The sequence below is a fragment of the Leptosomus discolor genome, chromosome 22 (genome assembly GCF_034619465.1).
Source record: "Leptosomus discolor isolate bLepDis1 chromosome 22, bLepDis1.hap2, whole genome shotgun sequence".
Lineage (NCBI taxonomy): Eukaryota > Metazoa > Chordata > Aves > Leptosomiformes > Leptosomidae > Leptosomus > Leptosomus discolor.
In genome coordinates, this window is record NC_141412.1 from 2,288,038 (window position 1) to 2,311,847 (window position 23,810).

The 23,810-nt window shown below is 40.1% G+C and overlaps 1 protein-coding gene across 1 annotated transcript in view; it reads right to left on the reverse strand.

The window, feature by feature from the left end:
* SIK2 (salt inducible kinase 2) overlaps positions 1–23,810 on the reverse strand; it is a 53,826-nt gene that overhangs the window by 18,483 nt on the left and 11,533 nt on the right. The window contains exons 3-4 of the mRNA XM_086476817.1: positions 21,738–21,801; positions 11,956–12,117 (exon numbers count right to left, since the gene is read on the reverse strand). Coding sequence (XP_086332943.1) covers positions 11,956–12,117; positions 21,738–21,801 — 226 coding nt within the window. The remainder of the gene's footprint in view (positions 1–11,955; positions 12,118–21,737; positions 21,802–23,810) is intronic.

The window sequence follows — 23,810 nt, forward strand, 5'->3', positions numbered from 1 at the left end:
CCGCTTTTGCTCCATTTGCTTAGCTCATACATCATTTGCTTTAGCATTCTTTACTCTTCCTGCCAGGATCCTAACAGTCCCTCCTACATCTACTGCAGATGCCCGTTCTGAATACAGTCCTTCCATGACACTCCTCAGTTTTAATACACAGGCTCTTGCTCAGCAGGCTTTTAATAAAAGCCATTGGAGCACAGTGTTTGGATACACCTGTTCACACCATGAATCAAAATACTTGCTCCACTGAAGTCTAGTGGACTTTTCTCATGGAATTCAATGAAGCCAACACTTCTCCCTGTTGCTCCCAGCATTACCGCTCTGTACTGCTTAGTCCTCTGCTCCACTTGCATTGCAGGCCACCCGTATATTCTCAGTGACAACAGATGCTGTTAATACTAAAGCAAAGAACGAGAAGTTCTCAAGGAGAGAGATCTGGTAACAGGGACAAACATTCTTTGGAGTTAAGTCTTTCAGGCAAACTAGCTTCACTTCACTATCTCTGAAGGGGAGAAACACAGAACGGAGCATTGGCAAGTGACATGCAAAGACTGACAAGCACAGCAGTGTTGTTTATGTTCCTCACTGGTTGACTCCTGTATGAACAATGATTTAACTGTTCCCAGCCACTTTTTCCACCCTGGAGTAAACTATGCAGTAGAAGGGTACAGAAGGTGTTCCTTTCCTTAAGGTGATAATGCTTTTACCCTTGTAGCTAACCAGGCTCCTGCAGAGTAATACTGCATGCTGGTGTGACTCGAGGAATCCCGTGAAAGTCAGTAGTGCTGATAAACAGTAATCAGGCTGTTGATTTAGTACTATCAAGCGCTGAATACCTCAGAAGTATGTTAATACAATGCGGTGCTGATCAGCAGATAGCAAAACTGATAAACACTGTGGTTAGCAGATGGAGTACAGGCACTGCTGGTACCACTTCAATTACTTCTATTTGTATAGGCTGTTACTCAGAGGAAAGAGCCTGGCTCTCTTGTCATACATCATGAGCTATAAAAACACGAGAGAACCCTCAGAATCAAAGCAATACAGAGATATTAAACAAAAACTTACCAGGCTTGGATAAAGTTAACCTGGAGTTGTTTTGGAGAAGCAGTATGGACATTAAATCAGACTACTTACACTGAGCTTAACAGTAAAGGTATTTGCTTTCCTAACAGAAGGACACAAGAGCTCCAGCAGTTCTTTTAATAGAACTCTTTCTGCAACATACATCAAAAATGAACATAGGTGGAACAAGAAGTTTTGGGAACGCCACAACTGAAGAAGCTTTCAGAGCATTTTTTTCTTCCTCTTCCAAGATTTTCCTTAGCATGTAATAAGGTATAGATTCACAGAATGGTTTGGCCTGGACAGGACCTTTAAAGGTCATCCAGTCCAACCCCCCTGCAGTAAGCAGGGACATCTTTAGCTAGATCAACAGGGCCAAGTGTCAGGTCCTGCACCTGGGTCAAGGCAATCCCAAGCACAGATACAGGCGGGGCGATGAGTGGATTGAGAGCAGTCCTGGGGAGGACTTGGGTGTGCTGGTGGATGACAGGATGAACATGAGCCAACAGTGTGCAGCCCAAAAAGCCAACCATATCCTGGGCTGCATCAGAAGATGTGTGGCCAGCAGGTGGAGGGAGGTGATTCTGTCCCTCTGCTCTGCCCTTGTGAGACCCCACCTGGAATACTGCCTCCAGCTCTGGAGCCCCCAACAGAAATGGAGCTGTTGGAGCGAGTCCAGACGAGGGCTACCAAGGTGGTCAGAGGGCTGGAATGCCCTTCCTATGAAGACAGGCTGAGAGCTGGGCTTGTTCACCTGGAAAAGAAAAGGCTCTGGGGAGACTTTATAGTGGCCTTCCAGTACCTGAAGGGGGCCTACAAGAAGGGTGGGGAGGGACTTTTTACAAGGGCCTGTAGTGATAGAACGAGGGCTAATGGTTGGAAGCAGGTTTAGACTAGGTATAAGAAAGAAGTTCTTTACCTGAGGGTGGTGAGACACTGCAACAGGTTGCCTAAGAAAGTTGTGGATGCTCTGTCCTTGGAAGCGTTCAAGGCCAGGTTGGATGGAGCTTTGAGCAACCTGGTCTAGTGGGAGGATCTAGAATCATAGAATGGTTTGGTTTCGAAGGGACTTCAAAGATCATCTAGTTCCAACCCCGCTGCCATGGCAGGGGCACCTCCCACTAGACCAGTGGTGTTCTCCCACAAAAAAAAAAATGCGTCTTTAAAAATATTTTGCAACATGCATAAAGCAGCTTTTTGTATTTAGGAATTTCAAGGTACTGATTATGGAATTGGTCTCTCTTATCAGGGATTTTAGCGTGTGAAACAGCATACCAGTTTCACAGGTGAGGACACTGGACCAGAGAAGCTAATATACTAGCTCAAATTCAAGTAAGAAATCAGTGACTGATCCAGGCCAGGGCCAAGCAAAACTAAAAAGTGCCTGATAATTCTCTAAACAGCAAATAGAAACCAGTCATTCTCTGCTGAAAACTTTCGCCTCAGCATTTCCGCAGCGTGAAATTCAATGCTGTAAACTTTCTGCCACCTGTAATGTACATCACATGCTCTGGGCACATCTCAGTTCAGTGACCCAAATACATCAGGGTATATGGGGAAGTGCTAAGTCTTACTTCCTTTTGTAAACATTGGCCTGACATGATTTTCTCTCAGTTGTAACTGTACAGTCCAATACTCTGCACATACTTCATCGCCGTCTCAGCAACTGATCAGAAATTGCCTTTCCTTTTAAATAAACTAGTAATTCTGTGAAATCTTATTACAGAGATTTCTGAATTTGCTATCAGAAGAGATGACGTCTAAAAATAAGCAGGATACGCCTATCAGGCTAGTCCATAATTGGATGATAAAGGTACTGGCTTAATTATCATCATCAGCAAGGTCATGTTGAAAACACAGGACAATAGGCTGCATCTACTTTCAACTACCTGACCACACACCTGAAATGTCTAGGTCTAACCCACAGCTGCCAAAAGCCTGCTCTTTATCTGTCTAGACCCCTTAAAGAAACTAGGCCAGGGGCTGAGCCCATTACAGGTAATTCCATATGGGGCTGTCAAAAACTTTTCCCAGGTTGCACTAACCCTGAAATTACCCATCCAGGAAAACCTCTAATTTGGATCTGCAGATACTCTGAAAATTCAGTTGTGCTTCACAGACAGATGGGCAGCTAACTGCTCTAGCTCCTTGCACACTCCAGGAAGAGTCCAGTAACTCTGCTGCAATGACAAGAACTACATCCCTTTGGTGCCAATAACTCCCAAGCCATTCTCCTAATTCCTCTTGCAGAAAAAATTATACAATCTTTATCTGTCCTGGAAGCGATCCCAAAGTGCCTCAGTGCAGCTACACAGGACATATTCCCAGAGACAGCTGACAATAGCGCAAACACTAGCTGCACCATTTCCTGCTGGAACCCTTGTGTGCAGATAAAGCCTAACCACGGGAGTAATTCTGGGACACCCACTTCCAATATGCAACAGATAGAGTATGGAATAAAGTATTCTGGCTCTTTTCTGGAAAGTTCAAAATACCTGTTGGATGGGATTTGCAAGGTCACTATAAAGGGCTAACAATAATGGCAAAATGGTAAAGACAGTAGATACTTGGCCTGCCAATTCTACAACAAAAGTTTTGCAAAGATTCAGGTCCTTAACACTCCGTGAGTAAGATCTGCTTACAATAATTCAATGCACGGAGCTCTTCAGTGTCACCCACAGTTGTAGGATTAATCCTTTTCACTTCTCATCTCAAACTGACCGTACCCATTATTTGCAGTCACACAAAGCAGGAATAGAGACATCTCTTACATCCTTGCAGTTTTACCTTTTTTTCTTCCTCCCAAAATACTTTTGTTCTGAACAAGTAAATCTGTGTTCGAGGAAAGCTGTTTTGGTCATTAGATATCCTCATCAGCCTCCCTTCAAGACTAGAACTACAGGGCTTATCTGACATCAAATCTGCTAAAGCGATCCTAGTGACAAATCAGGAGCTGCAGCCCATGGCTTCACTTTGGAAGAAACAGTTCATGAGAATCTACTGAAGAAAGATGATGATCAGAGCCTTTAGACTTAAGCAAACTGCTTGGTAAAGGGGCTCTGCGGCATAAATAACTTTGAAACTGTTACATTTCGTGGTTTATCTTAACAGATTTGATTTCAAATCATCTCCTAGGGCAGCATAGGAGTATTTGGTGGGTTGATTACTTTAAAGTCTGACTAGAAATTTGAGGACTTTTTAAAAGATAAACTCTAGTTCCAATATGGATGATTGAGTTTGCTGGAAAGAGGGATTGATTAAATCAGATCTACAATCGCTCCAGCTCCCTAGAGATTTATGTATCTGTGTGCTGACTGCTGATGATAAACTGTCATTTTTGTGATGACATGTGATACTCTCATCCCTCATCTATTTTTGCATTGTGAACAATCAGACTGGAAACTTAAAGGCAGACAAATATTTAAGCTTCATCCTACCCTTTTAACCCAAGGTCCCTTAACTTATATTGTATTCCAGATAATTAACACACTTTGTTACAAGAGAACATCTTACACTACTGTAAATATCTGGTACAGGTGGAACCCTCAAGAGGTTCAAACTCCAACATCACTCCAAGGTCACTGTATTAGCTCAAAGTCAGAAAATCAGATACCCAGTCTCACAGCAGTGAACTTTTGGGACTTGTCCATAATCAAAGAGCCGCCCCACTGCCTATCAGTAAGAAGGCTACAATGCCAGAAAGACTATTTGAAGGTCAGACTACACGCGAGATCTGTAACAGTGTCATGCTCTGCAAGCACACAAAATGCCTGACAGTTGCACGAACGGTTACGCAACGCCATCCTGGCACGTCACCATACTGTGGAGATGCAAACAGCCAAGGTCACCTCAGATTGCAAATCTACATAGGAAGCACTGAATATAACATTCATGTTCCTTTGACATCCTCCTTCAGTCCTGAAAAAAATGCAAATTCAGCTGTGATAACAGAGGGGGAAACAACGAAATCTACCAAGAACTCCTCCCAATCGCTGTATGTCACCTGCCTTTTTCCTATCACAGCTAGACTTTGGTTGTTAATCTTTTTTCATTCTCTTTGAGGAGACTTTTCTTCACACATAATTGGCTTGGCAACCTTGACAATACTTCAGGAGACATGAAGCAACTTCTTCTCTCAGAAGCATTTTGCCATCTGTGTAGGTGTCATTAAATCTGATCTCTCCCTTCACTTAATCTTGAATTTGTCAGATTTTCAACATCCTCTTAGTACTGCAGATAAATATCAATCTTTATCTCTGAACTACAACTCATACTCAGGTGCCATGCTCACAAATCTCCGTATCAGATTCACAAGGACAGGGACGTGTATTTGTAAGCACGGCTATAGAAAACATGACCTACTTGGAGATACACAAGATGCCAGTTCCTAGGAAAGTGGAACTCTCTGCCTGTCCAGACTGGATTTCAAGTTAGCTGTTTGGTGAATGTGAACACATGGAAGCCACATCAAAAAGAAACATGAACAAATTTGAGCAGCAAAAGACAGAGCAGAGTCTTTAAGTGTAACTGATCAATGTAAGAGATGCTTCAGGCTTATGTTAGAATTAGGACTTTTGGGGTTTTACTATTACCTTTATATGCTTAATTTCATAACACATCACAGTTTTATTTATGGTTATCAAAAGTAGCTCAAAAGCAAGGACATCTTAGAACTGAATGGCATGATCCTTGCAAGGCTGTTACCTTTGCTCCCTATCTGAGCAATAAAATTACAGAACTTACGCTGTTGTGACAGTGCTTCACTGGGTGGAACAGCAGCAACTGGCTTGCACCTGGTGGTCTTGTGACAGCATAGACGATTAAGTTTTTCCTAGGCAAATCCATGAATGAATGGTCTATAAATTGACAGCAAACGAGGAGTCGAGGATGCGCTCTGTGTAAGCACGAACAGAACACTACTGGCTGCTGGGGTTTGGGGGTAGGGACGAGCACAAGGGGAACAGGCTGCAGAAAATGGCCTGCCTGGTATACTCTCCATCACTGACGGATGGGTCTGACCCAGTAAGGAATTCCTCATGCGTCCGTGCACCTTGTCTAGGACTGTGTGTCTTATACGCCTGGAAAATGGTTCCTTCATTCTGTCTTTGATCTGCAGTTCTAAAACTTCAATGTCTTTCCTTTGTCACAGGCAAGGAACATCAGTATCCTTCAGTTACAAATTTCTGCTGAAAAAATAGCATGCACTGGCAATACAAAGTGCAGAAAAGCCAGATACTTACTAATTCATACTGGACTTTTCCATGTAACAGAGGAATTAAAAATAGTGTGGCATATTTCAGCCATCTGCTCTTATGTTTAGAAATCCAAATATATTCTGTTGTTGAAGAAAATAATTACCTTTGCGGGGAGATCAGCATTACTTGTTAAGGTACATAAATTATTATGGTTACCTCTTTTTGTTTCCATTATGCTTTCTACGCTTGCGTCTTCAAATGGTGTTAAACCATTTCTTAAGAACTCAAGAATTAATAGCATCCACGAAAACCATTTCAAAGAAGAAGTTCAGGATTTAGATAGGATGCTGGGTGCTTGGTCCATCTCAGGCTTCCTCAATTTTTAATTATTGCACTGTCAGTTTAGTTGTCCCACTTTTTGGAGTGTCAGAATGGCCAGGATTCAATTAAGCACAAAACAATCTCTGGTCTCTCATTCTCTCTCTTCCTCCCTCCACCTTGTTTCTACTTTGCCATTCTACCATAATCATTCTGGATCAAAGGTAATTGCTTTTAACCTAAGAACACTGTTAAGATTTCTGATTCCAGCGAAAAGGATTTTAAGAACATAACTGATGTTTAAGGGAAAAATGTGCCAGCCCTCAAAAACACATATGCCAGCCACAGAATTCTAAAAGGACTGAAACTGGACTCATTACCAGAGGACTGAGATTATATAATGGAGTGATCTTCTTAACATTTGCCTGAATCCGCACGTTAAAAGAATACGATCATTTGCAGCATTGTGTTCAGTTGAATAAACTCTGTGTTTGTGCAATCTGCAAATATTGGCTCTCAACATTTGCGGTATTCTGTTTCTCAATCTCATTACCCCCTTTTAGAATAATCTTGAATTTAGAAGGTATAATTTTTTGAACATACATCATTTAAATGGAATCTGGTTTCCCGTTAAAAATGGAAATAGCCTAAGATTTCAGACCCATTTGCAATTTGAGAAATAGAAGCTCCCTGCCAGAGCCACTGCAACTTCTGCTGTGCATCTAGCAATTCTGTACCTTTAGGAGGAATACTAGCTTCAGAGCTATAATTAATCCATTCTTCTAAAATTACCAACAGAATTCAATCTGCCTGGCTTCACAGAGCCACATGGATCTTTTGTTATAATAGTAATATGAGCAAAGGAGATAATCAGGACAGAGGTACTGATAAAGGAAAGGTATGAGTGTGTTAGCAACAAACCTGACCCACTTCATGAACTGAATGCTGATCAGCCAGTTCTGACGTCAATGCATATTTTACTGTCCACCAGCAAGACAAACCAGCACTACAACCTACTTCAAAATAACAGTCTCTCCTACCTGATCAGGTTCAAACACAGTAGCTTTACCATCAAGATGGCATGATTTCTGCAGGCATCTATAAGGCATCTTAATCTGGCAGTTTTGTGGGGCTGGAAGTATACAGAGAGAAGCTTACTGTTCCATCCTCCATTCAAAGCTGCATTTAATTTTCACAAATGCACGGATGTTTCACGGTACAGACAACGAGCAAGCTTTATTTGGTGACAGCACAGCGTATCAGTGATCAGTAACCGAAATCCAGTCCCTACGATCCCTTCAAAAACCAGGAACACGTCAAGGGCACATAAACAATCCAGCTATCTACAGGCAATAGCTTTGAGAAGAACAAAGAAGGTTTACCTTGCTAGCACTAAAACCAGATTTGATGTCAAGCCTGATGGAGACTGCCTGGTATGGCATTCTTCGGCCGCGACTTTCTCAGTGGACATTTTATCACATTAATACCTTCTTGTATGTTACTTATGCCAAAATTTAAGTTTGAGGCTTTTGCTCCTAACCACCTAGTATCTTCTAGAAACTAAGTCTATCAAAGCCTCAAGATCTTTATGCATCCTCTGTTTCTTGTCCAGTTATTAAGACTGAAAGAAAGATCCTTTGAATTCTGTCTGTATTCTTCCTTTTAGAGCAATATTAACGCAGAACTATTAAATTTCAATCCACCCTCCTTGTTTAAGCATAAAAGATCATCAGCTCACACCTTTAGCAACGCTTATTTTCAAATCTTATTTTATTCTCCTGGTAGGTGAAATACAGAGGTAATTTACGCACATTTCTTTGACTAAAAAATGTTGTATTCTTAAAGAGTAAAAGCTTCAATAAAAGTTTAGAAGCATCAGAATGAATCAAGAGGTCCACTGGAAGTTAGGAGGAGCCTGTCCACAGGTATCTATGTGGATTTCATAGCTGCTTGGAGTGATCAGCAACGGACAGCCCCATGCATAGTACTGGGGCCCAATGGAAACACTGACACTGCAGAGCTTTCTATCGAAGTATTTCATCAGTTACTGTGTTGTTTTTCAATTGCTAGATTAATTCAAATTAGAGAGTAGTTCTAGCTATCAGAGTTAGGATCCTGGTTGCCCTTTGTTCTTCCACGGTTTGATAAATGAGCCATGAGGAATACTGAATCACTGCAAGAGACTTTTCTCCGGGATCTGCACAGCACCAGGTAACTCCAAAATCACACAGAAACCATTCTGTGGAATTCATCGTCTGTCTTCTTTACAGAGAAAAATAAAAGAACTGATGCAGCACAATTCACTACAAAGTTTCTAGCAGTCAAAACTTTTCTCCAGCTATTTTATCACCAAAGCTGGACGCAGGAATTGCTATCAATCTGATAAAGCTTGACAAAGATACATGAAAGAATCAGGCTGTATGATCACTGCCAGTTAATGTGATCATTTACATACAGACCACCTGTAATTAACTTCCTGTAATACAGAGGTAGAGCACAAAAGCAGCTAAGAGGAGGAAAGAGGCAGCAGCAGCTGATGGAATCTAGTAACTACCATTTATCAATGCTTTTATTTGAGTCCCTGGAGAATGTAAGTATTGAAATTCCCTGCGACAGAACAGTTCATGCCTCTAACCTTTCTTCAGTTAACCATCTCCTGAGATGCCTTTGAAGTGAGTGTTTTTGTGAGCCTGTGTCATGCTTGCACTGCAGCGTGCAGGGAGGCAGGGAACTTGCATCCCTGCAGTGCTAAGGACATCCATGAAAGGAATACCTCTGAATACAGCCCCGCTCCAGCGCAGTTCAGGCCCCTGAGGAGTTCTGAAAAGCTATGCCAAGCTGACTGTGATGAGCTACACTGCAGAACACTGATGTGGAGGAAGAGAAATTAAAAGGGATAGAATGTGGCAGTGAAATTGGGAGAAGAGCAGCGGATGAGAAGGCAAGGAAAGAAAGCATAGATGAACAGTTCCCTTTTAGTGCAGTTACTCATAGTAAGTAGGGTCCATGTGACTTGCAGCCCTTAGACACAGTATTTACTGAAGCCATACATTGTCCTGGTAATACAATTGTATGTCAGTCATAAATCTCCAGGTGCTATGATTGTCAGTAGCTGGTAGAAATAAACGCAAGTTTGAAATCAGAAATGAGAAAAGTAAGAATATTCTACAAATGGTAGTGCTGATGAACCTGCTAGATTAAAGCTCAAAGTACCAAAAACTTTTCACTGTAAATTTACAGTCTTACTACCAACAGCTGTGAGCAAACAGTCTGGGTGGCCCTATCACTTCTCAAAATTTGGAGACATCACCACCAATTCAATCTCAACGTTAACAGTTGTTATACTTGGGCCACTTCGATATGAAGTCCAGACATCATCACCATCCCAAACTGTTTCTTTAACTTTCCTCAGGTATCAAATGCCCTAAATAAGAACTTAGACCAGAACTGCATTTTCCTGCTACAACAGTTGCCAAACCCTTTTACTTCATCTGATGGTAGCTTTTAATATTTTTACAGTTTAACATTAACATGAAAGCCCACAATAGAGTATAGAGAAAATTAAAAGATAACCATAAACAGTTTACTATCAAATGAAATGAAAAAGAAGCTACTGCAAAGAGTCTGCTATTAATTTACATAAAGTGTTAACAATTTTTACAGCTTTTATGAACCTGCTGTAAAATTCCCACTCCGAGATGCTAAAGAGCCATGAAATACAGAGAGAATGCCAAAGAGCAGATTAATAGGCTTCCCTCTCTAGCTTCAGAGAATCTGTTTTCCACACTGTGCCTTCTGCCAAAACCCCCTACCTTACACTCAGATTTGATAACAAACAGTAGCCTATACTCTATGAAAATCATTGTTCTGGAACTCACATAGCTGTATTTTCATTTTCCTCAATTTTAATTTATCTGTTACTTAACCTTTCTGTAAACTCTTAAACAATGTGAAAAAGATGCTAGAGGTGGAAAGGTGGCAGTAAAGGAATAAAGAATTGAACATTTTAAATGCACAGACAAAACCAAAGGTCAATACAAAAGCAACAAACATATCCAGGATCTGGGAAAGGTACTCCATTAATACATACCTTGATAAGAAATCCTTCTTAGTTCATCAGTAAAATCCCATTTCATAGGCAAAGATAACCTGTGGTGGCTTTTATTGTTGTTGGGCTGGGTGTGGTTTTTGTTGTTGTTTTTTTTTTTTTTTTTTTTTAACAGCAATGACTATGGGTTCCTTTCCTCTAAGTTTATAGAGGATAAAATTCTTGCTCAAGAAATAGCTTTCATCTCAAAGGTGAGTGCTCATTTTAAAAGACTGCATAGATGTCCTGTTCTGATAAAGATGACTTGAAAGGATTTCAAAGATTTTTCCTGAGGGTGAAGTCAATCCCCAGAATTAATTGCCTAGTATTCCCAATGTTTGCTGTAGTATTGCAGAGAAAGGGCTGAATCTTCATGAAATAGATGCTAACCAGTTAAACAGATGTTAACTTTTCCTTTAAAATCTTTAAGGACACTGTCTTCACACTCCATAGACAAAAAGGAACACATCTTTTAGAGAGCTGCTGGCACATTTAACACTTTTCTGCAATTTTATCCTTACAGAAAGCATTAGAGACCAAGATACATTTTCAGTTCATCCACTTCAGAAATGCCAGAGAGGAAATTCAAGGGTAAAATAGCAGCAGTGATCTACAACTCAGGAATGGTTTATCACTTTACCTTTCGCAGCCTGACTGGCTATCTAGTCTCACTTCCATCCTGGGACTAGTAAGCTTACTCGTATACAAACCAGCTTCTTACAGCAGTTCGCTTTCCTTTCCTGCTCCCATATTATAGATGACTAAAGTTCAACAGTCCTCCAAATCAAGATGTTATCTAGCTCTCCCATTTCAAGTGTTGCTGGGCTAAAGTCACTATGGAAGGATTTGTGGAATCGTAACGAGTTGACAACCACCAAAATGATTTCTATTGCTAGCAACATCTGCTGTGTCTAAATTTATAATTAAAATGAAATCATGCATGCAAAAAGAAAAAAAATCAATATGCTTCCATTTTGAGTTTTTCTGATGTTGAAAGAAGTTATTTGATTAACTGTGTTTTAACCTGAACATCTGGCAGCATTATAGACATGTTATGATACCCACAAAAAATGACTATAACTCCAAAAATTATCTCCTTTTTCCTGAAAGTATAATAGAGCTAATCTAGGAATTATTTTAGCTACATGTACTGTGATATCCATAATGTGAAAATATTACATGTATTACCACTCTGGTTTTCTGCACCTGAAGCACAGCAGGGTGTCTTGACAGTAGGACCTGAATTACTGGATCAGACTTCATAAAAATAAGGTGTTTTGTCGACATTCTGAGTACCTGCTATTTTGATGTTCATGTTGTTGTCAAGCAAAAGATTTTCAGCCTTCAGGTCACGGTGAACAATCTTTCGACCGTGGCAATACTCCACAGCTGAGAGGATCTGCCAGAATTTGCGCCTGGCCTCAGACTCACTTAGACGCCCATGGCTGGCGAGGTAATCTGTTAAAATAAAGCAAGTTTAAATGGATTAGATAGCAAGCAACAACTCTGAAACTAGATGATTTCTCTCAAATAACGTGCACTAGGAAACCCAAAAAGTATTTCAGACAATCCTAGTTTTCAACCTATTATTCCTGCACTCAGAGTCTGTCTGGTGGCTAAAAGCATTTTTCCTCTGGAAATAAACAAGTACCCATAAAGCACTCATCCTGACCTCTCTCTTGTCTTCACTGCATCACAGACAGAAAGAACATTTTGTTTTCGGATTTGTTTATGTTGTAAAAACTAACATTAGCCCTGAAACAAATGATAGCTCTGAAACCAAAGACTTCATTTATCCTCAGGAACAAAAACAAGTGAAGCAGCAGCCATGTGAGTCTTGACAGAAACAGCTCGTATAGCCAATTCTCTTCCTTCTCTAAGGAGGCATAAAATCAAAGAATCAACAGTTAGGATGATTTCAGAATTGCCTTCAACATCCTACAAAGAATGCAGTTAATGGCCAAGGTGCAGCAAATACCTATAGGTATTGACTAGCTGCATTACAACTAGTACTGAAGTTAAAACAAAGAACAGTGAGCAAGAACAAAACTGCTGGAGCTGCCACCAGCCCCTCCTAATTACCAATGATAGGGAAAGTCCCGCGAACAGGAATCGCCACTTACAGACCAGCTGACACAAACACTTCTGTCTGAATTCAGTTAACGGGTTAGAAGAGCTGCTTCTGCAAGTTGAAAAGTGACCATGATGTAATAGAGGTTTTGAGCCTACTTCTGTTTATATGTTATGTTAATATGCTCAGTAAAACGGGCTTATTTCAAAGGTGTTTCACAGAAGCATCATTTAGGAAAAAGTTCTATAGCCCATTAATTTAACTTTGTTTTACTTGTGGAGGGATTGAAAGAATTTCATGCACTGCTGCTACTACATCTCAGCCGTGTTCTACAAGCACAGAGGTGGCTGCTCCTGAACCATCTGAAGTGGCAGACTAGAGATCTCAGTTGCAGTACACTCATCATCCCTCAAAAAAGGGATGCTTTTTAAGCAAAGCACATTAGATCTGATTTCTGGAACCTGCAGATCTGAAAACTCTCCTCAGAGCTTCTAAGCTACCTAAGTCTTAAGACACTTTCAGCTGGTTTAACTTGGCAAAGCACAAAACCAAACAGAAGCCTGGCAAGTAAGGGGAGATCATAATATTTGCAAGCTAAATATCATTCCGTCACAAAGTGACTGACAAATCATATGATACCGAGGTGAAGTCAGATATCAAAAGCACAAACTACATTACACTGAATGCAAGCCAGCTCTTTAAGCCGTTAATCCATAATTTGTCAGTAATGCAGCAAAGAAGTTAATAATTTAAACTGTCCTTTGCTTTTATGGCTCTAGCCTGTCAGGACTTATTTAAAGATTCCAAACCACCTTGGCCTTAAGTATTCCACCAAGCCTAGTAGTCTGCACAGAATAAGTAATTTATTCTGAAATGCACCTCTTTCTCTCCTGGAGAAGTAGAACATACCACAGTCTATCTAAATAGGTGATGGTATGTGCAAGGATACCCTTTGTGCATTAACTAGCTTGCAAATAGGAAAGGCTGGGATACAGGCAGTGTGCCAGCCCCTGGGTTACAGAACCACTTCAAGACAGATGGAACCTGCTAGAGACGCTCTGCCACAACCGTTAGAATCTCAGCACTGTTTGAATATGTGTGTATATACCTCAGGAGCTAAGAACCATGACTCTAGTTTTTACTGCAGATACCTCAAGCAAAGCACCCTATTGTACCCTGCAAAAACTGAAATAGCAAAGCTACCTATGCTTTCATAAACATAGCCTTTGACAAATCTTACCCTCACGTCATACCCTCTGGCTACATGTTTCTAGGGTAGGTTTGTTTTTTTTTTTTTTTTTCATTTTTCTATAATAAAATCGAAACCAGAAACTATCTTTGATTCATCTGGATCCACAGCAGAAAGCAGCAGGACTTTTGTCACAAGGCAGCTTTCTGTTGAGCCTCTTCAGCAGTCCAAAGTACCTTTGTTTACTGGACAACTGAAAGCCTAAGATGGTATTTACTTCAAAACATACAACTCTGAGACATTGTCTGGCAAACCCAATGATCAATGCTTTTATTTTAAAACCTTTCATTTAAAAAGTCCTTTATCTAGGTGGACAATTGTACACATTTTAAATGTTGTATGTTAAGGCACTGTTGGAGAGGTGTGTACATATCAAAGTGAGTACAGTGAAGGATAATGAAGAGGATTAAGGAACTGGAGCCCTTGTCATACAAGGGGAGGCTGAGAGAGCTGCAGGTGCTCAGCATGGGGAAGACAAGGTGCAGAGGGGAATCTTATCAAGTGTGTAAACGCTCAACAAGAGGAAGACAAAGCTGGACTTTTCTTAGCGAAAGGCCAAAACGCAGCAGGAACGAAGTGAAACGCGGGAAATTCAATTTAAACCTATGAAAAAGGGGGGGTGTGTGTGTGTGCGCAGGTGGTCAAATGCTGGACTAGGTTGGTTAAGAGATTGGAGTCTCCACCCATGGTCCTGAGCAACCTGCTCTGTTTGACCATGTTCTGAGGCATAGAGCTGGACTAGACATTCTTTACAAATCCCTTCCAACCTCAATTCTTCTGTGACCTGGGTTCAGTGTAAGGGAGTCAAGACCACTCATCTGATCCAAGCTTAGTAATCCCTTATTAGGGGATACATCATGTTTCTAGTCTTACGCATGCCTATTAACAAAAGCAGTAATAATCGGTTAGAATTTCAGCTAAGGAAATCGACATTAAACATCAGAACGAATCTTTATAATTAAAAAACTCAGATCCCGAGTAGCTTTGTCTAGGAAAGTTACTGACTTCCTCTCTGGAGATTTCCAAGAATGGTGCAGCTGATCCTGTGCCAAGGCTGGGACATCGCAGATAGCTGCTCAAGCCCCTTCCAGCCCAGCTTTCTGCATCTCTGCTCAAAACATGTATGAAATTGTCCAAGACAAACTGTTAGGTAAAGCCAGGCTCTTACAGGTACAGGCATCATTACTCCGAGAAATCAAAGAGGCATCTGAATGTTTCTTTCATGGGGAAGCATTTCTGGAGAATGACTTCAAGTTTATTCTTCACTTAAACAAGCACAAGATGCTGAGACATTGACCTTGTAAGCACACAGGTTTATACAATCAAACTTGTCTCCTTCAGGCTTAGTATTTATGGTGAAATACTCTAGAAAAACCTGTAACAGTGTCTTCTGTATTGACTGACTGAGGACACTGCAATTTCAAAGGACTAGTTATAAGGGGAATCTCATTCCCAGTAAAATTTGGTTTGAGGACAAAACAACACTACTTCAGCTTCCCTAATGAGTAGAGCAAAGCCCAGTGCAGAATTTAGGTCACTTTGGTTAAACTGTGTATCAGTTACTGCATGTTTCCAACAGAAACACTCGGAAAACTGTCAATAAAACTGTAATAGCACTGTTACTTTTTCATTTGCACAACCCTAGCACACTTTGCATGACTAGTTACTGTACGTATTTAACGTTAGAGCGTTTTCACATCTAGATGATGTTTTGTGTAAGAAATGTTTTTCCAAATATTTACCAGCCTCTCCGCAAGTTCAGTGCTTTGCTATTCCAAAATCAGATTTACTTGGAGATCTAACTCTCAGGGATGTTTGATTTTGCATGTGTAGACGATGAGACCCACCAGACTGCCTGGGCTGATCTATCTTACCATACAACCATTGGACACACACTGTGAATGCAGAAAAGCCTCTTGCAAACCCAGGCTTAAGTCCCAGGGTACCCTTTGGGACAAGAGAGGCAGAGCATAAACAGGACTGACTAAAGGAGCTTATTTTGCATTTCTGTGCACTACCGTCATTCCACAAGAGTAATTTTTTAAATGGGGTGGTGGATGCCCTGGCTGGCATCTGGCAAGAGTGAGAAATAAACATGTAGTTTCCATTCTGGACGCTTTTGAAAATCTCAGAGTAATCTTATGGTTCTTCACCAGAGAGATACTTGTGTAAGAGGAAGAATATTAGCACAATAATATAGCCTGACAGTATCCTATTATTTTCTGTAGGTCCTCACAACATACTGTCCAATTGCAGAACAGACTGAAGGTTGTAAGGAACACCTAAACAATCAGGAAAGTCAACTATGAGATGCAAGATAACAGAGTGAGTATGCAAATGCAGTTAAGCTGTTCTTCCCAGGCACCATGTCTGGCAGTTGAAAAGTTTGCCTCAACTATTCCGTACTCTTCCTCTCCTTCACGTTTCTTGTATGAAGTAGAAAACGGAAGTACGAGAAAGCCACATCCATAGGTGCAGTCACACTGTCATGTGTCAAATGCTGTACTGGAGCTCTGGATGAAGCTGTACTATTACTTGGTCAGTAGTTTCATGCTACAACTCAGCGGGAGGCCACATGAGGAAACTGAAGGATGAGATCAAAGTAACTGCTCCTAAGCTTCAGCCAAAAGCAGCACATCCCTTTAAACAGTTACAATTGTTAAGCTACACATAAATCACACAAGCTGGTAGTTTGGTCATGTTTACTGCTTTTAGAATGTCCATGTGGTATGTCAGACAGCAAGCAAGAGGGGGTAAAACAACCATAACTGAAAGCTTGGATACTCCCTTTCCCCTGGCTGAACAATTACATTGTTTTTAGGCTTAATAGTCAGCTTCCCCCTCCGCAGTCTAGATTCTTGTAATATAAATAAACAGTCACTGATGAGAAGCTAGAGAATTAGCCTTTCAGAACAGGTTCACTGTAGTTAGTTTAGCCAACAGATAATGTGCATCTCGGCTGTTCTAGAACCTTCAGGTGAGTGAAGCTGAAGAAAGTTACCAGATAGTAGCTTGTACTTTTAAAAACACAGCAGAAACAGCTAGTTAAACAGTAGATCTGTAGAGTATTAAGCACAACTGAAACCTTTTCAATTCAAATGTTTTATTAAATCTGAAGACCTTTTTATAAAGCAAATCTAGTATGTAACAGCATTTGAAGTGTCTAGGCTAAACACATTACTTACTGCAATGACATTAACTGGCAAAAGGCAAGTTCAGAACTGTTGGTAAGTATAGAAAATTTCACTGAAGCTATGAAGACAGTGAAGAATGTTAGTACAGGGGTTAAAAATAATCCTGTCCATGAACTATCAGTCAGCACCATGAAATGATGGTTTAGCAGAGCTGAAAAGACTCAATGAGGTTTAACACCAGGCTACTCACAGCAAACTTGAAAGCCTGCCATGGTATTAAGAGAACATTTACCAGTTACCAACTACTGACAACCATCTTGAAGAGCATGCTACACTCTTTAAAGTACCTTATTAAAGGGGAAGATAGAAAAGGGGCTTGCGTGCACTCTCAGAAATTTTGTACATCACTGAGTAGCAAAGTTACTCAGAAGAGCTATCACAAAGGCCAACTTCAACCTAGGGAGTCTAATCTCTCTTTCAGCTCCTCCTGTGGTCAAAGAAGAAAGAGAGGCTCCTCTGGAGGGCGAGTCAAAACTCTGAACCAGCCCCCCGAGAGGCCTTTCACTCCTCACTGATCACAGAGGGAACATACAGGAAGATCAGCCCCGACAGACAAACTTCAGTCTTTCTCATTATACTTCTCCCACCTCACTAGCTTTTGAGTAAAAATTTAAATAAGCTGCTCTTTCCACAAACCTAGAGTGAGCTTTTGGTTGTTCTATCGTTTAAGCCCCCCTTCAAGTGCAATGAAAGATTAGTCAAAGAACAAAGAAGCATAATACTAAAGTGCTGTCAGGAGACTGATTAACTGAAGAAATAGCAGGTTCCACAGGTTTCTAACCATCTTGCTTTACAACAGAAAAAGTAAAATCCCCCAAAAAGCAGGATCATGTGTGGCAAAGTGTTAGACACTTGGAAGACACAGGACTCCAGAAAAGGATCTCACTACTTGTGCTGTTTGAAAACTAATGTTATAAAAGGGAGACTATTTCACACATTGTTAGACTTGACATGTCAAATTCAATACATCCAAAGTAGGACCAGGACTGGAAGGAGTAAAACCTCATCTAGTTTGAGTAATCTTTCTACTTTTTTTTTTTTTTTTTTTTAAGTACTATCCTGCTTTTCTCTACTTTCCAGTTACATCAAAGTCACCCCAGACATGATATTCTGCTTATGACACAAGCAGTCCAATGATAAGGATTTTAAGGGGGGGAGATAACCCAGACAACAAGAAGAGACTTTGAACATTTGAGTTCTGTTTCCATGAAATCTATCCTGCTGCCCCCGCAGTGTAAGAAATAAAGATCAGCCAGGCTCCACCTCTTCTGCACTCCAATCACAAGGGCCTTCTACATGCTGAACTCTATTCCATTGCCCTCCGAGTTCATTCTGCCTGGTGATGTTGGCTGACAGTTTCAGAGAAACTTTCTCAGCAACCCCAACTTTGTTATTGCAACTAAAATGCATGTGAAAACTTTATGTGCCTCTGTATAAAGCATGAAATTCATGAAATTAACTTTTATTGAGCAAGAAAGGTTGTTACTTTAACACCTCAGTCCAATTCCTAAACAAAGCAACAGTACCAGCTACGTATGAAATACTCTAGCTAAAAAGATTTTCTTTACCTTTGAGAGTATTTCTGGTGCTCTGCTATTTTTCTATTCTTCTGTTGCTCTACTAGGACATGCTAGACTCATAGAAAAGAAACCCATTGTCCTGGGTACCATTCAAACTTAAAAGTTATTTCGTATTGCTAGACAGTGACCATTTGCTCTTCACCTAGCACTTACTGTTGTAGTGCACTTCCTGTCTGAGAGCCTGCAGAAAAGCCAGAAGAGATTGTTTTCTCCCTTTCTGAAAATCTAAAATGTTTCTGCTGTTACATCGTTTCTGCTTCCTTCTCCAAAAGCATATGTAACAGTGGCAAATACAACAAGCGGAATATCCCATCCTTAATTACAAAAGCCACTGAGAAATCATTCTAAATCAGAAATGAATTATTAATTTAGAAAAAGCCTGTACAGAAATATTAAGTCTCTAATAATGGACCCAGAAAGATTCCTTAATTATTTTAATGACAAAAGGTCTAAAAGAATTTGCTAAACTGTGCATGAAACATACATTAAAGGATCTGCAAACAGGGAAAGTCTCAGAGCCCAAAAGACTTTGCTGCTTCAGAATGAACCAAGAATTTAAGACAAAGTTTTACAGGAAATTATATACAGTAAAGCCAAGATAAATAAGAAGGCAAAAAGATCCATCATCCAACTTACTTCTAGAATCTTTAGCCACGCTGATTAAAGTGTTATATTTTTTGCCTTCTGTTCATTTGTTTTTCCCTATGACTAGCTCACTTTCTTACGTAAAGCAGCAGCAAAAGAACCTTTCAGGTCCTGTAAATGTGACTTCATTATAGAATCTTGACTGAGTACTGTTCATGTTTCATATATGAAACCTTAAAACTACACACAATACACAAACTTAACCTGATGTAAGCACAAAGGTAATTTTTAGATAGATTTTTAGCTTATGCTAATCACTTACGTAAATCTGTATGCAAATCTTGCAAGATAAACACCATCCAATGTTGTAGTTCCCAAGGAAATTAATGAGAGGAATGGAAATATTTCAGGAAGAGGAAAAAAAAGAAGTTGTAGGCCAGCCTGCAACTCATGGCTGGGCTTCAAGATTAGCACTGGTTTGAGAACAGCAGCTTAAAAGGTAAGAAAGACAGAATCCCCTTTCTTCTTATTCAGTGCTTCCAGATGGTAATCACTGTAAAACGAACCACACACTGTTCCTTCAGAGAAAAACGTAACAAAAACCAAACCAAAACCACCAAACCCACATTCCTGAGAAATGCACACGATATTCAAAGGTTACCAGACCCCAAAACAGACCTACGCTAACATGCTGCATACAAAAATAGGAGTAACATTCTTGGTATTTTATCATCCCAGCCTTACTAGAACATTGTCTCACTATTCTGCAGGTTGTCAAGAATTTCAAACAAGTTTATGAATAGCAAGCTCATCTTTGGTCAGAAGAACACAGGCGCAACCATTTTGTTGCATGTGCAGGAGCTAAAAAAAAGGCATTTTTACTTTGATCACTAACACTGTTTAGTTAAGGCACCAACACAGGTCAAAATGAAACGCATTTAACTACTTAGTGTCACACTTCATATGTTTCTTCTTTGTGGCCTAAAATGGAACACTGCTGTATATAGGTAGTTCTGGGGGTAGGGGGGGAAAAAAAAAAAAAAAAAAAAAATCAGCCTGTCCCTCCTTGACAGGGCTTCTCTGCTACCCTAGCCTCAATAGCTTAGAAAAATCTCAGTAACTTGGGACATGTATGCACAGTACAATCACAGAAGACAAAATGCCCTAGAGATGACCGGTAATGACATAGTAGATGCCATAAACCCTGACTTTTTAGATTACGACAGTTGTTCAAGCTACACAGAAGGAGAGCTCAAAGGCTACAACCTGGCTGCTGTAACCAAGTCTGTGTTACATCGATGTAGAAGGTTTTTTTACTGTGCCCATTACCACTATCAAGAAGGGAGAGTGTGCAGGAATCGCCTTCAATATTAGAATGCAAGCCTCCGGAGCATCAACTCACTTTTACTACTCACTCCATAGTCCTCGGGAAAAGTAAAGGCTGATGCACAGCCATTCCCAAATTCCCTTTTACGTGATCATCAGCAGGAGATTCTAAAAATTTAGTAAGCTTCCTCAGTTCTTCTGGTCCTTCACAATACTGCAGGATTCTCTACTGTTTTGCACTTTGAGCAATCGTACACTAAAAGAAGGCTGACCAAGTGTGAAGTGTTATCTGCACAGAATATTTATATAGTACAATTGTCCTGCACTGATTCAAGTAACAGCTTTTTCCAAAGGAATGAAATGAGATCTCTATTGTAATCCAAGCTGAGCGTTACAAAACAGAAAAGCTGCACTGTGAACTACATAACTAAAAATAAATACTGTATTTCGCAGAAATTTAACAGTGAAGTCTTGCTTGAGTGATCAGTTTAAGCCAAAGAACAAGAATTAATGTGAATTTGACCATGCAGGTCACCATAAGCAACCTAAAATTTTTACTATGACTGTTACTCCAAGTCACCCTCACATGCCTCCTACGCCTCCCTCCTCCTCCATGTTCTTCCTGATAACGTATTAAAAAAGTGTCTGGTAAATCAGTACGTAACTGGACAAGAAAGATTCTTCAGTTTACCTGAAATACTGTTCAGACCACTGCTCGTATCAGGCTGAACACTTAAATACAGTTTTTCATCTCAGCTCAACGCTGAAAACCTGGTAGTTCTGTCAGCTGAGATGAGAGGCTATCCTGCACTGTTCTGTTTAACAAGCTATGTCTTCTGCTAAAGGAACATCAGTAATTTTAATTTTTTTCCTTATACCAGCATACACTAACAGTCTTCCCTAAAGTTCTTGGTTCTAAAATGAGACACAGTGACAGTTACCACAGATTTCTTGACAAATAAAGGAAAGTGACATACTACTGCAAAAGGGATCCTTGTATGCAAGATAATACAATTGACAAACTTCAGAAGTTAACATTAAAATGTTGAACAGGAAAATATTCTCTTGCTTACCGAAAATTTCTCCATTTTTGGCAAATTCTGTCACAAGGTACAACATGCTTTTGGTCTCCATCACCTGTTGACGGAGAAATTGCACATGAGACTGTTTGCAGGAAGAGCAAAAAGCAAACAAACACCCAAATGGATACTTATTTTCATTGTTCTGTTCTGGTAATGATGTGAAAGTCTCTGCCTTGCACATACAGTTACTACAATCTTTCTTTTTTTCAAGTTACCTCAGCAATTTCAAGGGGAGCATTTGCATGCTAAGCACAAGGATAAGCCTGAAATATTTCATAAAGCCAGTGTACAGAGGACTATGTGGATAGGATTCTCAGCCACAAGTGTCTAACAAAATGACAGTATCCTCAACAGCTAGTTTAAAGACTTTCCTTTCAGGAATCAGCCTCAGTAATTCCCTTGCTCAGCTTTTCTAACATGCTGAGGGCTGGTGCTTGGGAAAGACGACTGGGGATAATACCTCTGTTATCAACACTTCTCTAGTTACAGGAGGGAAAAAAAAAAAAAGAAAAGACAGATAAGCATCAGTCTTAAAACCTGGCAAAATTCAGGTAAAAGCACATCACAGGTTCCCATTGTACAATCGGACAGTACAGCTCTAGAACTATCACATCCTTAATATATCCTCTAGTGGGGGCAGAAAAAACCAACCAACCAAACAAACTTTACGCATCTTCTACTTTTTCAGGTAAGCTCCAGCCTCCGTATTACAAGAACGGACTACTCACAATTTGAAAACATGGAAGGCTGGAAGGAAGAGGGAGATGAACAGGAAAAAAGAAAGGTAAGCAGAAGACCTGAACACTTTTCCACTGTTCATGGCCTTGAACAGAAAGATTTCACTCAACGATTCAAACTTCCATACTTCCATGATGTAAGCTGGGAAAAGGCAGCCCCATCAGTTATCTTGCAGCTTTCTTCCTAGTGATCTACTCCTCAATTGCTTGAACAAGTCCTCAGGAATGCATTGTATAAATAGCATAATCAAAAGATACACTGACAAGTGAAAAATCCTCTGCTTCAAAATTATAAAGTAATTTAGGACTTCCCTTCAGTAAATACAACAATTTCAACACCCAACATATTTTGGGCCTGTTTCAATAACCACAATGAAACTGTTCAGGCTGAGCTGACAAGACTTCCTTGAATTTGATTTTTGCATTTTATATGCATAAGCTTGAAAGTACTAGAAGGCTGCTCACAAATAAAAAAGAAAATCCTGAATGATAGTTATAAAACCAGCAGAATTAGCAAAACACTGACAAGCCAGTAGACAGAACAAGATGGCAGTTCTTCAGTCTCTCCTGCACTCTTGTTTAATTCTACAACAGCTGAGCATAGCTTATGACTGAAATGTCTGTTTCTGGAAGGCAAAACAGTTTGGAAAGACTGTTTTAAATCAACATTTGGAGACAGGAAGCTGCAACAGCCTGTGGATTACATATATATGGAACCATTCTTAATCAAGCCAAGATTGCTAGCTTCATTACCTAACTCTTGACAATCCTCAGTGGTTCCTTGATACAAGACAATTCCGAAACCTGTAGCGTGGACACAGTACAGCGATAAGCACATTGTACAAGCAAACTAGTGAGACAATTTGATTGAAGGCTATTTTAAAAATAAACTCACCTATACCAAGTGCATTTCTAACAACCCAATCCCTTAATAGTAAGGAGGTAAGCTCTACATAACAATTACCCTCCTCTTCGAATGACCGTGCTGATCTCCAGACCTAAATTTAACTATTCTGAGCTTCTCCTCTACCATTTTTGTGTTTTGTCATTCATTCAGAAGGAACTATGGTAGATATTACTCAAGCTAGTTAGAAATTTAACTCCCAAAGGTCCACCTCTACTCAGTGAATTGATATTTTAAAGAGGAAGTGCCAGTCTCTTTCCCGTAAGATGAAGTTAAAGCTAAACAGATCTAAACTGGGATCTTTGTCTTTATTCAGCAGAACCACTCCAACATCATAGGTCCAAGACCCTGTGCTCACATTGCCTTTACAGATGATGTCAGATGAACTTAAATTCAAAGTTTGGTTTTAGCATGCACAAATCT